Raw genomic sequence first — 14,041 nt, forward strand, 5'->3', positions numbered from 1 at the left:
TTCCATCTCCACTTGGGTCTTTTTTTTACTGTCTAGGGAAGGGAAATATCGTTAGGGAAAGTTTAGGGACTGTCACACTTTAGGTGTTGAAGAGCGTGGAATTCGGAATTTGGAGTAAAAATCTTTGCAGCGTTTGGAACAATGTCTAGCACGTAACAAGGGCTCAGGCAATAAATATTTGGTGTAGTTATCTCGCAGTTTTCACTCATCTAACTTGTCTTCAGGGTTGGCAACCCTCTTGTTTCCAAAACACTTAGAAAGGCATGCAATACACAGCAGGGAGAAGCTAATGCGTCCGCTGTAAACGCTGATACGATTATGAAACATAGATGCGCAAAATGTGGTGCGAGCCCCCTGGAGAGGAATGAATTGATTGGGGAAGGATTTGTGGAGGGATCTGCCTCCCCAGCACTGGGATTACAGGCGCAGGCAACCACAACCAGCATTTTCCGTGGGTACATGGGGGATCTGAACTCAGGTCCTCATGTTTTTGTAGAAAGTAATTTACTCAGTGGACCATCTCCCCAGCCCTCCACAGCATATTTAAATAGAGGCTCCTGAAACCTAACAGATATACCCTTGTAGCTAGAAAGCAGGTCATATAAGGAGCAGCGAATGATGCTTGGTGAATAAACGGATGACTGATGAGTGTCTACCTTGAGTAGTATGTGCCAACCACTACCCAAGTCCTTTTACCCTCACTCCAGACCTAGAAATAAGAACCACTCTTGTTTTACTGATAAGGAAGCCAGTAAACTGGTAGGTGAAGTAACTTTGCAAGGGAGGTCAGGATTGGAGCCTTACAGTCTGAAGTCTGAGTGAGAGCTAAGTAAAGAACCTCTTTTTCAGGCTTTAAAAGATGTTATCTTAAGTATAGAATTCGTGCCCTCCTCTGATGGTCTTGTAACACATGTTAAACAATGAAAGTAGTATTTTAGGTGCTGGAGAGATGGCTTGGTGGTTAAGGTGCTTGCCTGCAAAGCCAAAGGATCCAGGTTCGATTGTCTGGGACTCACGTAAACCAGATGCACAAAGTGGCGCGTGCGTCTGGAGTTCGTTTGCAGCGGCTGAAGGCCCTGGCATGTCCATATTCTTTCTTTCTCTCTCTCCAATAAATTAAAAAAAAAAGTAATTTAAAAAGAAAGTCATATCTTAGGAAGCTACTTCTGGCAGGATTGTATTGCTGACCTAATTTTTTCAGAGCAATTTGGGACTTTCTGCTTGCTCCCACAAGCATATTGGTAGAATTAAAAAAAAATTTTTTTGTTCATTTTTATTTATTTATTTGAGAGTGACAGACAGAGAGAGCAAGAGGCAGATAGAGAGAGAATGGGCATGCCAGGGCCCCCAGCCACTGCAAACAAACTCCAGATGCGTTCACCCCTTGTGCATCTGGCTAACGTGGGTCCTGGGGAGTCGAGCCTCAAACCGAGCCTTGAACCGGAGTCCTTAGCCTTCACAGGCAAATGCTTAACCGCTAAGCCATCTCTCCAGCCCCATATTTGTAGAATTTATTTATTTAGTTTTGGCATGTTTGAGTGTGTGTGTGTGTGTGTGTGTGTGTGTGTGTGTGTGGTAGCCAGAGTATGTCAGATGTCTCTTGAGTTATTTATTTATTTTATTAGGGTCTGTAGAGCTCACTGATTCTGCTAGACTAGCTAGCCAATAAGCCCTGGCATGTTCATGTCCCTGTCTCCCCAGCACTGCAATTACAGGCCCAGGCAACCTGGCCAGCATTTTACGTGGATACTGGGGATCTGAATTTGAGTAGCAATTAGTTTACCCTTCCCCACCCCCACCAGCCATCCCACAGCATATTTAATAGTGATTGTGATACTTGCTGTTTAGCTGTAGTTACTTGAATGTGTATCTTTATCTCTCAACTGTGAGTATGCAAAAGGGACATAGGCTTAAATGGTTTTTGTAATCCAGAGCTCAGTAGAGTATGTGTTTAAGAAATGTCTATGGAAGGAACAAATGAAGCAACAAATGAAAGGAGAGTTTTTTTCTTTCTTTTTTCTTTTTTTTGGCAGAGTGAGGAATGACTAGAAGTATGCAAAAAGTCCAGAGAAATGAAAGCATAAATAGTTATTGCTCAGGCTTCTGTAGCTTGCAGCTTATAGTTTGTTTTTTATTTTTGTTTATTTATTTGAGAGAGACAAAGACTCAGATAGAGGGAGAGAGAGAGAGAGAGAGAGAATGGGCATGCCAGGGCCTCCAGCCTCTGCAAACAAACTCCAGATGCATGTGCCATCTTGTGCATCTGGCTTATGTGGGTCCTGGGGAATGGAGCTTAGGTCCTTTGGCTTTGCAGGCAAATGCCTTAACCACTAAGCCATCTCTGCAGCCCTATAGTCCTTTTTTTTTTTTTGACTGGTTGAATTTATTGGTCTAAATAGTATTATTGCCCATAACCACCTGATCTGAACAGACACTAAGTTACATAGCAGTTACATGATACTTGTTAAATTGTCTTTTGGGGAAATAGGACTCAGTCCTAATAAATTTCCATTGAGAGAAATGAGGAGAATGTAATTTGTTTTTGTGGAGAGGAAGGGAGATGGTGGAGGGGGGAGGGAGAGAGATTGAGATTTCTAATTTTAAATGATTTAGGTGTTAAATAGAATTGAGCCATAGTATTGGAAGAAACCTTAATTCTCATTTTCTATTTTTGTTCTAAGTGACCAATAATTCTATTACTTTATCCCCTGGAACAATGAGTTCCTATTTCCACTCTTTCCAGAGGATGCTTCGCCATGCATGTCAGTGAGCTCCAAGGCTTCTCCTTTGCATTACTAAAGGAGTTATAGTGATTGTAAAAAGAAACAGTTCATGATCTTCATTCTCCCTCCTCATTGTACAAAAAGAATGAAATTTGACAGGGTGTGATGGCACACACTTTTAATTTTAGCCCTAGGATTCAATCCTAGGCAGAGATAGGAGGTCTTCTGTGAGTTTGAGGCCAGCCTGGGACTACCGAGTAAATTCTAGGTCAGCCTTGGCTAAAGTGGGACCTTGCCTGGGGGGGGGAGGGGAGTGAAGAAAAGAAAAAGAAGAAAATTTAATTGCATGTGGGAATGTAAGCATGTAGTATTATAAAGAACAATTTTATTTATAATACCCATAATAATTATATGTCCTTTGTTTTGGGTTTTAGAAAATGCAAAAATTGAATTTGATTATGGTCTTATAGTAGAGTATGATGGTTAAGAGGATGTCTTAGAGTCAGATTGCCTCAATCAAATTCTAGCTCTGCATTTTTTTAAATTGTTTATTTTTATTTATTTGAGAGAGAGAAAGAGACAGAGAAAGAATGGGCATGCCAGGGCCTCCAGCCACTGCAAACGAACTCCAGACACGTGTGCCCCCTTGTGCATCTGGCTAATGTGGGTCCTGGGGAATTGAGCCTCGAACTGGGGTCCTCAGACTTCCCAGGCAAGCGCTTAACTGCTAAGCCATCTTTCCAGCCCCCCCTTTTTTTGTGACAGTGGAGTAGCTGATGTTTTCACGCATATAAAAAAGAGGAAATAATCTACTCTAACTGAGGTTCATTGAAAATATTAAATATGATAATTAAAGTTTGGTATGCTGCTCAGTATAATTTATCTATTTTTGTTATGGTACAATGTAATTAAAGACTAGGGTACTATTTGGAAATATATCTTGAAGCTTCATAACATATCCAAATATAATTTGTAAATACATTGAACATCTCAAATGCTATGTAAATATGCCATGTTATTCGTGTCATAAATACCCAGAATTATGTGAGATGCACATCCTGACATTGCCTTTTTCCTGTGTGCTTGTTTGATAAGCAAATGTCTCTCTTATTTAAGACATTTTAAATGCTTTCATAGTCTCCCTTTATTTTATGAGTAACTTACATACACTTAGACATGTTTCGTTTTGTACATGTGGAAGCCAGCAAGATTTTTTTTTTTCAAGGTAGGGGTTCACTCTAGTTCAGGCTGACCTGGAATTTACTATGTAGTCTCAGGGTGGCCTTAAATTTATGGCAATCTTCCTACCTCTGCCTCCCAAGTACTGGGACTAAAGGCATGCACCACCATGCCCGGCCCCATTTATTTTCCTTTTTTTTTTTTTAACAGAGTTTTGTGTAATCCACCCACTACCATGTATGTTATTTTCTGATTTTTTTTTGAAAGGTTCTCTTCTTTTTTTAAAAACAACAACAACAAAAAACCCCGCTTTTAAAATTTATATTTATTTATTTTTTGTTTTTTGAGGTAGGGTCTCGCTTTAGCCCAGGCTGAACTGGAATTCACTGTGTTGTCTCAGGGGTCCTGAAACTCAACAGTGATCCTCCGGATACCTCTGCTTCTCGAGTGCTGGGATTAAAGTCGTGTGCCACCATGCCTGGCTCTCTCTTTTATTTATTTATTTTTTTAAATTTAATTTATTAGTTTTCATTTCAGTGAATACAGGCAGTTTGGTACCATTATTTAGGCTCATCTGTGATCTACCCCCTCCCATTAGACCCTCCTTGTTAATGAAAATGGGTAGTGCATTGTGGAGTTAGCCCCCAGTTATTAGTATGATAAATGTCTCTGCAAATCATGACCCAACATGTGACTCTGACATTCTTTCCGCCCCCTCTTCCGCAAGATTTCCCTGAGCCATGTTGGGTTCATTTTGGGTCTGCTTCAGTGCTGAGGTGTTGGGGGCCTCTGAGGCTCTGGCTCTCTGATTTGGTAGGAGTTGATTTTTCTCTGCATTGATCTCCTTCCCCTTTGTGCTGGTATCCGGTTCACAGGAAAACATCACCTTTGCTTATTTCGCCAGTTGTCCTTAGTTTCAGTTGGGCCCCTTTTGAGGTATGTTGGGGCAGCTCTCTTCTTAGGATCTGCATCTATCTGGAAAAGAGAAGCAGATTCTTTTTTCCCCCTTGTTGTTTGTAGTGCAGCGAGGCAGTCGCCATCTTGACCGGAAGTCTCTCTCTTTTATTTTGATGTGATCCTGAAAGTGTCTTTTCTTTGCAGGATCTGAAGGTATGAGTGGCAAGAAACTAAGAAGAGTGGGTTTATCACAAGAGCTCTGTGACCGTTTGAGCAGATATCATATTGTTACCTGTCAGGTAAAATTTATATAATTTTTAAAAAGTTTTATTTATGTATTTATTTATTTGAGAGAGAGAGAGAGAGAGAGAGGCAGATAGAAAGAGAGAATAGGTAAGCAAGGGCCTCTAGCCACTGCAAACAAATTCCAGATGCATGTGTCCTGTTGCAGTCCGGTTCGCTGGTAGCAATTGCCCAATTAAGAGCAGCTTGTGGGAAAAAGAGGTTCATTTTGGCTTACAGGCTCCAGGGGAAGCTCCACGATGGCAGGGAAAATGGTGGCATGAGCAGAGGGTGGACATCATCCCCCGCCAACATAAGGGGGACCATAGCAACAGGAGAGTGTGCCAAACACTGGCATGGGGAAACTGGCTATAACACTCTTAAGCCTGCCCCCAACAACACATTGCCTCCAGGAGGCTTTATTTTTATTTTTTTGTTTTTCGAGGTAGGGTCTCACTCTGGCCCAGGCTGATCTGGAATTAATTATGTAGTCTCAGGAAGGCCTGGAACCCATGGCAGTCTTCCTACCTCTGCCTCCCGAGTACTGGGATTAAAGGTAGTTGCCACCACACCCAGCTTTCTTTCTTTTATGAGTGAGAGAGAGAAAATTGGTGTGCCAGGGCTTCAGCCACCACAGTTGAACTCCAGACGCTTGCACCACCTAGTGGGCATGTGCAGCCTTGCACTTGCCTCACTTTTGTGTGTCTGGCTTACGTGGGATCTAGAGAGTTGAACATGGGTCTTTAGGCTTTGCAGGCAAGTGCCTTAACTGCTAACCCATCTCTCCAGCCCCCACATCTGGTTTTTAATGGGGGTACTGCTGGGGATCCAAATGCAGCTCCTTGTGCTTGCATGGAGAGTACCTTATCCTCCAAGTCATCTCCTCCTCAGTCCCAGATTTTTATCTTTAATAAAGCAAATTATCAAAGCCTATAATTTTTGATTGCTTTGTATTTTAAAGATATCTTTGTTTTCTCTGCAATACATTTAATAATAATTCTCATGCTCATGTTTTTAAATTGTTTTACAAATGTGAATGATAGGGTCTCACTCAGTCCAGGCTGAACTGAAATTCACTTTGTAGCCCAGGCTGGTCTTGAACTCATGGCAATCTTACTCCTTCCCAAGTGCTGGGATCATAGCTGTGTACTACTGTGCCTGGCTTAGAAGTGTGATATCTTCACATATGTATATTGCATTTTGGTCATATGTGCCTCCTTTTTCCCCCCAGTCTCACTGTACCTCTTCTTCCCAGCACTTACTGTGCTACTGAAGAGAGTGACTTCTCCTCCCCCTGCACTCATTAACTGTCACGAGCTGCTCAGGGAGGGGCGTGGCCTCATATTGCCTCCCACCTATCCTGAACAGAATGTTGACTGGCCCCGCCCTGTGCAGATCTTGTGTGGGTAACCACAGCTGTGGAGTTCAGGAGTGCAATGGCCTTGTCATGTGTGGATGACACAGCTCTACAGTATTCCTCGCCACCCTCCAACTCATCTTCTTTCCATTTGCTCTTCCTCTTTGTTCCCTGAGCCTTGGAGGGGATGTTGTATATGTCCTGTATAGGGCCAAACATTCCCCACTGAATTATTATTCAGCACTTTGAACAGTTACAAGTCTTGGCATTAACTGCTTCCCACTGCCAAGGTTGGGGTTTCTTTTTTTTTTTTTCTTTTTAATTTAATTTTTATTAACATTTTCCATGATTATAAAAAAAATCCCATGGTAATACCCTCCCTCCCCCTCACACTTTCCCCTTTGACATTCCATTCTCCATCATATTACCTCCCCATCTCAATCATTCTACTTACATATATATAATACCAAAGGTTGGGGTTCTGATCAGGGCTGAGACTAGAACTGATCTGTGGATATAATGATAAATATTGAAAAGTGTCCTAGACAGCTTCAGGTTGCTGGGATGAACTTCTGAAAACCAGGCACCATTATGGGAGGAAGGGATTTGTTGACGCTTACAGATTCAGGGGAAGTTCCATAATAGCAGAAGAAGCTGGCCGGCTTCCACAGGTCCAAGCAGAGAGAGAGAGAAGCAACAGCTACCCCCAGCATCACAAGCAAGCATACTCCAGGACGCCATGATGGCAGAACTCTAGCATTGTGCATGTCTTTTGTCTGGAAACAGATTTGCTCCCAAACATACCTTGGGGCTGGACCCTAGGATCTGCCCACAGTGATACCTCCTCCAGCCAGGTGGCAGGAGATCTAAATTACAAGCTTGAATAAACTCTGGTATCTATTGGGGGCCATCCATTCAAACTACCACAAGAAAGCAGTTTGACAGTACATCCATTTAGCAAAGCAACAATAATAGGTTCTCTTCTAAGGCCTGTGGTCTCCCCAGCTATGGGCTCTTGACCTGGTTTTCAGTATCAGGTATGAGTAACCTCCTGTGATAGAATAGTTGGTTACCCCCATAATAATCATGTCACTCTGGCACTAGAGAGCATGCCTTGCTTGATGGGTCAATTTTTTTTAAGTTCAGAAAGATTTTATTATAGCTTAAAGCTTTAGAAGGATGAAGAGAACAGGGCTTAAGCCTAGAACAACAGAGGAGGAAGCAAGGTGAAGCTCTTGCCCAGGGAGGCAAGAGGGGAGTTGAGGGACCCCCACCGAGACACAGACCTCGGTTTTTAATGGGTCGTGGCTATGTGAGGAAGACCAGGTCGGCAGGTTACTATGGACAAAGACCATATTTTACAGCTTTGCCAGTATGTTATTTATTTATTTTGTTTTTTCGAGGTAGGGTCTCACTCTGGCCCAGGCTGACCTGGAATTCACTCTAGTCTCAGGGTGGCCTCAGACTCACAGCGATCCACCAACCTCTGCCTCCCGAGTGCTGGGACTAAAGGCGTGTGCTACCATGCCTTGATCATTTTTGTAGAATGCCTTGGTCATTTTTGTAGAATGCAGGATTCACTGCTGGGTGAGATTGTTTATGACTTTTTCTCTGCCAGCAGCCTGCATAGCACCTTTAATTATCTTGAGAAGTAGCCGGCAGGAAGGATGCGTCCTCCTCAGCGTCAACTTGATTTCCCTGTCCTGCCGCCAGTGGGTGTGGTGTCTGCAGCAGTAGGGGTTTGCCTTGTATTTCTGATGGGCAGCCCAGAGCATGGCAGTGGTTTTGGGGCTTCTCAGAATCACAGCTCAAAGCCTGGCCCTGATATTCTTATTGTATAACACCAGGAGCTACATCATACATCTGTGTGGTGTACCTCCAGTCATTGTTCTCATTATTACTTTACATGTATTTTTAAGTTAAGTTTACATACTAGTAGGTCTTCTTAAGGCTTTTCATGTTTCCTCTTTTGGTTAACCCTTCCCCAACTTCCTAATCTCCCCCATTTCCCTGTCTTCATTGCTGATTAACCCTTTCCAATCCTAGCATCTTCTTTCTTTCTTTATTTAATTTTTATTAACATTTTCCATGATTATAAAAAAAATTCCCATGGTAATACCCTCCCCCCCCCACTTTCCCCTTTGACATTCCATTCTTCATCATATTACCTCCCCATCTCAATCATTGAGCATCTTCTTTTCCCACTATTTTCCTATCACTTGTGTTTGATCTCCTAAACTTAAGGCCTCATATCCCCCTCTCAATTATTGAATACTTTCTCTGAGTAAACTTAGCTTAGAAAAAAAACACCTTGCATTTCAGTAGAACACTTTCTGGGCATGTATTTGAACCCAAGCTCAGTGCAGTGCTCATATATTCACCTGGGCTGGAGGCTACTGCTGTGTGATATTACTTGGCCTTTCTCTCCTACATGCCAATGGCACCAGATAATTAGAAGATAAGACTTGTCAGTGTGTCTTTGAGTGAAAGCATATTTTTGGGTATAACTCTTGCCACTTCAAATGAACTCCAGGCATATGTGCCACTGTAACATATGCTTAATATGCCCAAGGCCTAGCTTTGACCCCAGCACCAGAAAAAAAGGGCATTTATATGCAATAAAGTATACCTTCTCTACATATGAGCAGTAATAATCCAAAGGTTCTTTTTGCCTTGTATTTCCTTTTTTTTTATTAAGAAATCTCACAATGAAAGTTTCTTTTTAATTCCAGTATCTTTGTTACTGATGCATGTTTAAAATATTTCTCTCTCTTTTTTTTTTTTTTTTTTTTAGGATTTTTTATGCCTTTCCTCTTTGGAACTTATGAAAGTGACTGGCCTGAGTTACAGAGGTGTCCATGAGCTCCTACGGACAGTCAGTAGGGCTTGTGCCCCACAGATGCAAACGGTATATTAACTCAACTACAAGATATGACTTACTTTGGAGGTCAGGATGGCTCCCGCAAGGAAGCAACACTTCAGCTAAACTGTAAAGGTTGGATAGGGGAGACAGACAAGAGTGTTGGGAAGGGAGGTAGGCAGGGAAGATTGGTGGGTCCTTGGGAATAGCAAATATAAAGGCCCTGTGGTGCTTGGTGGTAAGACTGGGGGCTGTGTCAGTGGGATGCAGTGAGGAAGAGAGTGGCTGAAGGTAAAGCTGGAGAGATGAGAACATTAGGACCTTGCCATGTTAAAGAGAGTTGGGGCATTATTCTAAGAATTATGGGAAGTCATATAAGAATATGATCTGTGTTTTTATTTATTTATTTATTTATTTTGGTTTCTCGAGGTAGGGTCTCACTGTAGCGCAGGCTGGCCTTGAACTCGTGGCGATCCTCCTGCCTCTGCCTCCCAAGTGCTGGGATTAAAGGCGTGTACCCGCCACACCTGGCTTATTATTTATTTTTAAAAATATTTTTATTTATTTGCAAGGGGAGAGAGAGAGTGTGTGAGTTGGGCGTGCCAGGGCCTCTTGTCACTTTAAATGATCTCCAGACACATGCGCCACTGTAGCATTCACAGATGGGCTCCAGAGACTTGAGGTGGCTATCTTTTAGGGGGCCAGTTCCCACCTACCTCCTCAACTTCCTTTCAAATCATTTTTCACAATCCAACCTAAGTTTGCACGTGGTCTCATGCCGCTGGCTGTTGCTGTCAGCATGAACTCCCAACTTCCCCCAGCCCTCTCCAGCCTCAGCACCGGCTGCCCTGCGCCGCTGCCCTTCATTCAGCTGTACGAAATGACCACTGGGGGGGGGGGGGCGGGGGGGTGAGGTAGCGTCTTGCTTTAGCCCAGGCTGACCTGGACTTCACTATGTCGTCTCAGGCTGGCCTTGAACTCAAGGTGATCTTCCTAACTCTGCTTCCCAAGTGCTGGGATTAAAGGCATGCCCCACCACGCCTGGCTTGAACTTAATTTTTCTCCAGTTTTCATGAGTTTTTCTTTCCTTTCTTGCTTCTGTCTGAGCGCTGTTTGTCCACTCTGTCCTCTTTGTCAGGAGCACTCACGTTCTGTTTCTCTCGCAACTGGTTCATGCTTTAGCACATGCCTCTTGCTCTTCAGCGAAGTCTTCTAGCTCACCACTGTGTATGTCAGGCATACTGCTATATATACTTTGGTTTTTCGAGGTGGACTCTCACTCTAGCCCAGGCTGATCTGGAATTCACTCGGTAATCCTAGGCTGCCTTCAGTCTCACAGCGAACCTCCTACCTCTGCCTCCCGAGCGCTGGGATTATAGGCGTGCGTCACTGGGCCCAACAAGAACAGATATATTGTTGGTTGTCTCCACAGTCATCTCTTATTAATCAGATACAAGTTTCCCAGTGTCTAGTCCTTATTTCATGCTTTCTGGTTGACGATAAGCCTGTGAGAATGGGGGCTTTGGGTGTCATATCACATCTCCGTAATTTAGCATTATTTCTAGCACTGAGTAAATGTTTGGACAAATAATAGAAGAAAAAGGGATGGAACAGGGCCACAGTTGCTAAGTCAGAGGTTAGGGGTTGGCTTATGTTGTCGACTAGATTCGCGAGCTGAGAAGAACTTAATCATTTTCTTGTCCAGGCTCATGAGATAAAGACACAGAGATCTGCTAATCTGTCACCAGCCTTCTTGTCTACTACCCTTTCTGCTTTGGATGAAGCCCTGCATGGAGGCGTGGCTTGTGGATCCCTCACAGAGGTAAAGGAAAACCTTTTCACACTGTTGCAGTCAGGTTCGCGTTGCTGGCAGAAAACACCCGACCAAGAGCAGCTTGTGGGAAAAAAGGGTTTATTTTGGCTTACAGACTCAAGGGGAAGCTCCAGGATGGCATGAACAGAGGGTGGACATCACCTCCTGACCAACATAAGGTGGACAACAGCACCAGGAGTGTGCACCAAACACTGGCAAGAGGAAACTGGCTATAACACCCATAAGCCCGCCCCCAACAATACACCGCCTCCAGGAGGTGTTAATTCCCAAATCTTCATCAGCTGGGAAACCCAGCATTCAGAATACCTAAGTTATGGGGGAACACCTGAATCAAACCACCACACTCACATTCATCTACTGACCTGTACTAGAGCCAGGAGGAAAAGTTTAGTTTAAAAAAGAAAATACCTTTAATCCCAGCACTCGGAAAGCAGAGGTAGGAGGATCACCGTGAGTTTGAAGCTACCCTGAAACTTCATAGTGAATTCCAGGTCAGCCTGGGCTGGAGTAACACCCCACTTCGGGGGGTTGGGAAGGGGGAGAAAAACATAAACTGGAGGCTGGCGGGATGGCTCAGTGTGTAAAGTGCTTGCTGTGCAAACATGAGGTCCTATGTCCAGGTACTCAGCACCCATGTAGGTGCCCGGCACAGCAGCGTGCACCTGTGGTCCTAGCACTGAGCAGGCTGAGACCGTGTTTGTGGTTATGGGTGTGATCACTGTGGACTCTGTTTTCATTACACTCCCGAGAAGTTCTGGCCTGAAGGGTCTAGAAGCATAAGTACTTTTAGCAAACTTTAAATATAAGAAGATTCTTTGTGTGTGTGTGTGTGTGTGTGTGTGTGTGTGTGTGTGTGTGTGTGTTGGGAATTGAACCAAAGGCCCCAAGCACGCTAAGCAAGCACTGCCTCCCCAGCCCTTTATTACACTCTCATAGTTTAATTTTGGATTATTTATTTTTCTGTTTTTGTATGTGTGCTTGTTGTGTCTACATGTATGTGTTCATATGTGCACAGTATGTGTGTGCAGGTCTCTCTGCATGTGTTTGTGTGTGCATGTGGAGGCCAGAGGTTGGCGTATGGTGTCTTCCTCAGTTGCTCTCCACCTTATTTATTTTTAAAATAATTTTTATTTATTTTATTTATTTGCAAGCGGGGAGAGAGAGAGAGAGAAGAGACAGACAGAATGGGCGTGCCAGGGCCTCCAGCCACTGCAAACGAACCCCAGACTTGTGCGCCCCCTTGGGCATCTGGCTTACGTGGGTCGTGGGGAATTAAATCTGGGTCCGTTGGCTTTGCAGGCACGCACCTTAATCGTTAAGCCATCTCTCCAGCCCCTCCACCTTATTTATTGAGACAGGATCTCTCATTTGAACCAGAACTCACTGGAGCCCCTCACTCCACCTCCTCAGTGCTGGGATAACAGGCAGGCTGCTGCTTAACTGTAGATTTTCTTGGATGTAGGGGTTACTTTATGGAATATTTTTATTTCCTATCTTTCTAGATAGATTAAAAAATATATGTGAGCCGGGCGTGGTGGTGCACACCTTTAATCTTAGCACTTGGGAGGCAAAGGTAGGGTCGCTGTGAGTTCGAGGCCATCCTGAGACTACATAGTGAATTCCAGGTCAGCCTGAGCTACAGCAAGACCCTACCTTGAAAAACTAAAATATGTGAACTATGTCTAGTGTATACCTAATGAATAAGCCAATTAAAAGGCCAGTTGTTGCATTGTATTTCCACCAGATGGTGCTAGGATCACACTTGATAAAACCTTTACAATCAGGTTGGACCTGATTTTTATTTTTTTTATAACAATGGTTATTTTAAAATTTTGAATTTAAGGTAGATTAAACAAGTGAACAAGTGCTGTTTTCTTCGTTTTTGTTTTTTTTTTTAAATTTTTGAGGTAGGGTTTTACTCCAGCTCAGGCTGACCTGGAGTTTATTATATAGTCTCAGGGTGGCCTCAAACTCATGGTGATCCTCCTACCTCTGCCTCCTGAGTGCTGGGATTAAAGGCATGTGTCACCATGCCTGGCTTTTTAATGTTTTATAATGACTTTCAGTACGTTTACACTAAACAATTGTTTTTGGATCCAAGTGTAAGTTACAAGCCCTTTTAGGTGTTTTGTAGTGATACCTGACTGCTGATTAGTGACAACTTTTCTATTTCTGTTCCTGCTATATGTAGTCTCTTCAGTTTTGGGGGACTTTCAGCTGAAAATAGGGAGTATCTCTACCTTCTATTAGGGAACAAAGTTTTTAAAATACATATGTAAGTTAGGAATTTTTAAAAAAATATTTTATTTTTGTTTATTTATTTGACAGAGAAAGAGTGAGGGAGGTAGGGGGAGAGAGAGGGAGAGAATGGGCGCACCAGGGCCTCCAGCCACTGCAGACAAACTCTAGACATGTGCATCTGGCTAATGTGGGTCCTGGGGAATCGAACCTGGGTCTTTTAGCTTTGCAGGAAAGCGCCTTAACTGCTAAGCTATCCCTCCAGCCCATAAGTTACAAACTTTTAAAAAAGTTGTTTTTATTTGTAAGAGTAAAAGGGACAGAGAGAGAGAGAGAGAGAGGGAGAGAAAGTGGGGGGTGGTGAATGGGTGTGCAGGGCCTCCATCTACTGTGAACAAACTCCAGATGCATGTACCACCTTGTACATTTGGCTTACTTGGGTCCTGGAGAATTGAACCTGGGTCCTTTGGGTTTGCAGGCAAGCACCTTAACCATTAAACCATCTCTCCAGCTTAAGCTATATACTTTAAAAAATATTTATTTATGGGCTGGAGAGATGGCTTAGTGGTTAAGCGCTCGCCTATGAAGCCTATGGACCCCGGTTCGAGGCTCGGTTCCCCAGGTCCCACGTTAGCCAGATGCACAAGGGGGTGCATGCGTCTGGAGTTCGT

General features: G+C 43.5%; 1 protein-coding gene across 3 annotated transcripts in view; it reads left to right on the forward strand.

Annotated features, from left to right (window-relative positions):
• Positions 1 to 14,041, forward strand: part of Rad51b (RAD51 paralog B) — a 631,041-nt gene that overhangs the window by 4,113 nt on the left and 612,887 nt on the right. For all 3 annotated transcript variants that reach the window (XM_045154309.1, XM_045154308.1, XM_045154310.1), the window contains exons 2-4: positions 5,004 to 5,098; positions 9,233 to 9,346; positions 11,004 to 11,120. In XM_045154309.1, the coding sequence (XP_045010244.1) occupies positions 5,015 to 5,098; positions 9,233 to 9,346; positions 11,004 to 11,120 (315 nt within the window). In that variant the 5' untranslated portion in view covers positions 5,004 to 5,014. The remainder of the gene's footprint in view (positions 1 to 5,003; positions 5,099 to 9,232; positions 9,347 to 11,003; positions 11,121 to 14,041) is intronic.

Source organism: Jaculus jaculus, chromosome 7 (genome assembly GCF_020740685.1).
Source record: "Jaculus jaculus isolate mJacJac1 chromosome 7, mJacJac1.mat.Y.cur, whole genome shotgun sequence".
NCBI classification, from domain to species: Eukaryota; Metazoa; Chordata; class Mammalia; order Rodentia; family Dipodidae; genus Jaculus; species Jaculus jaculus.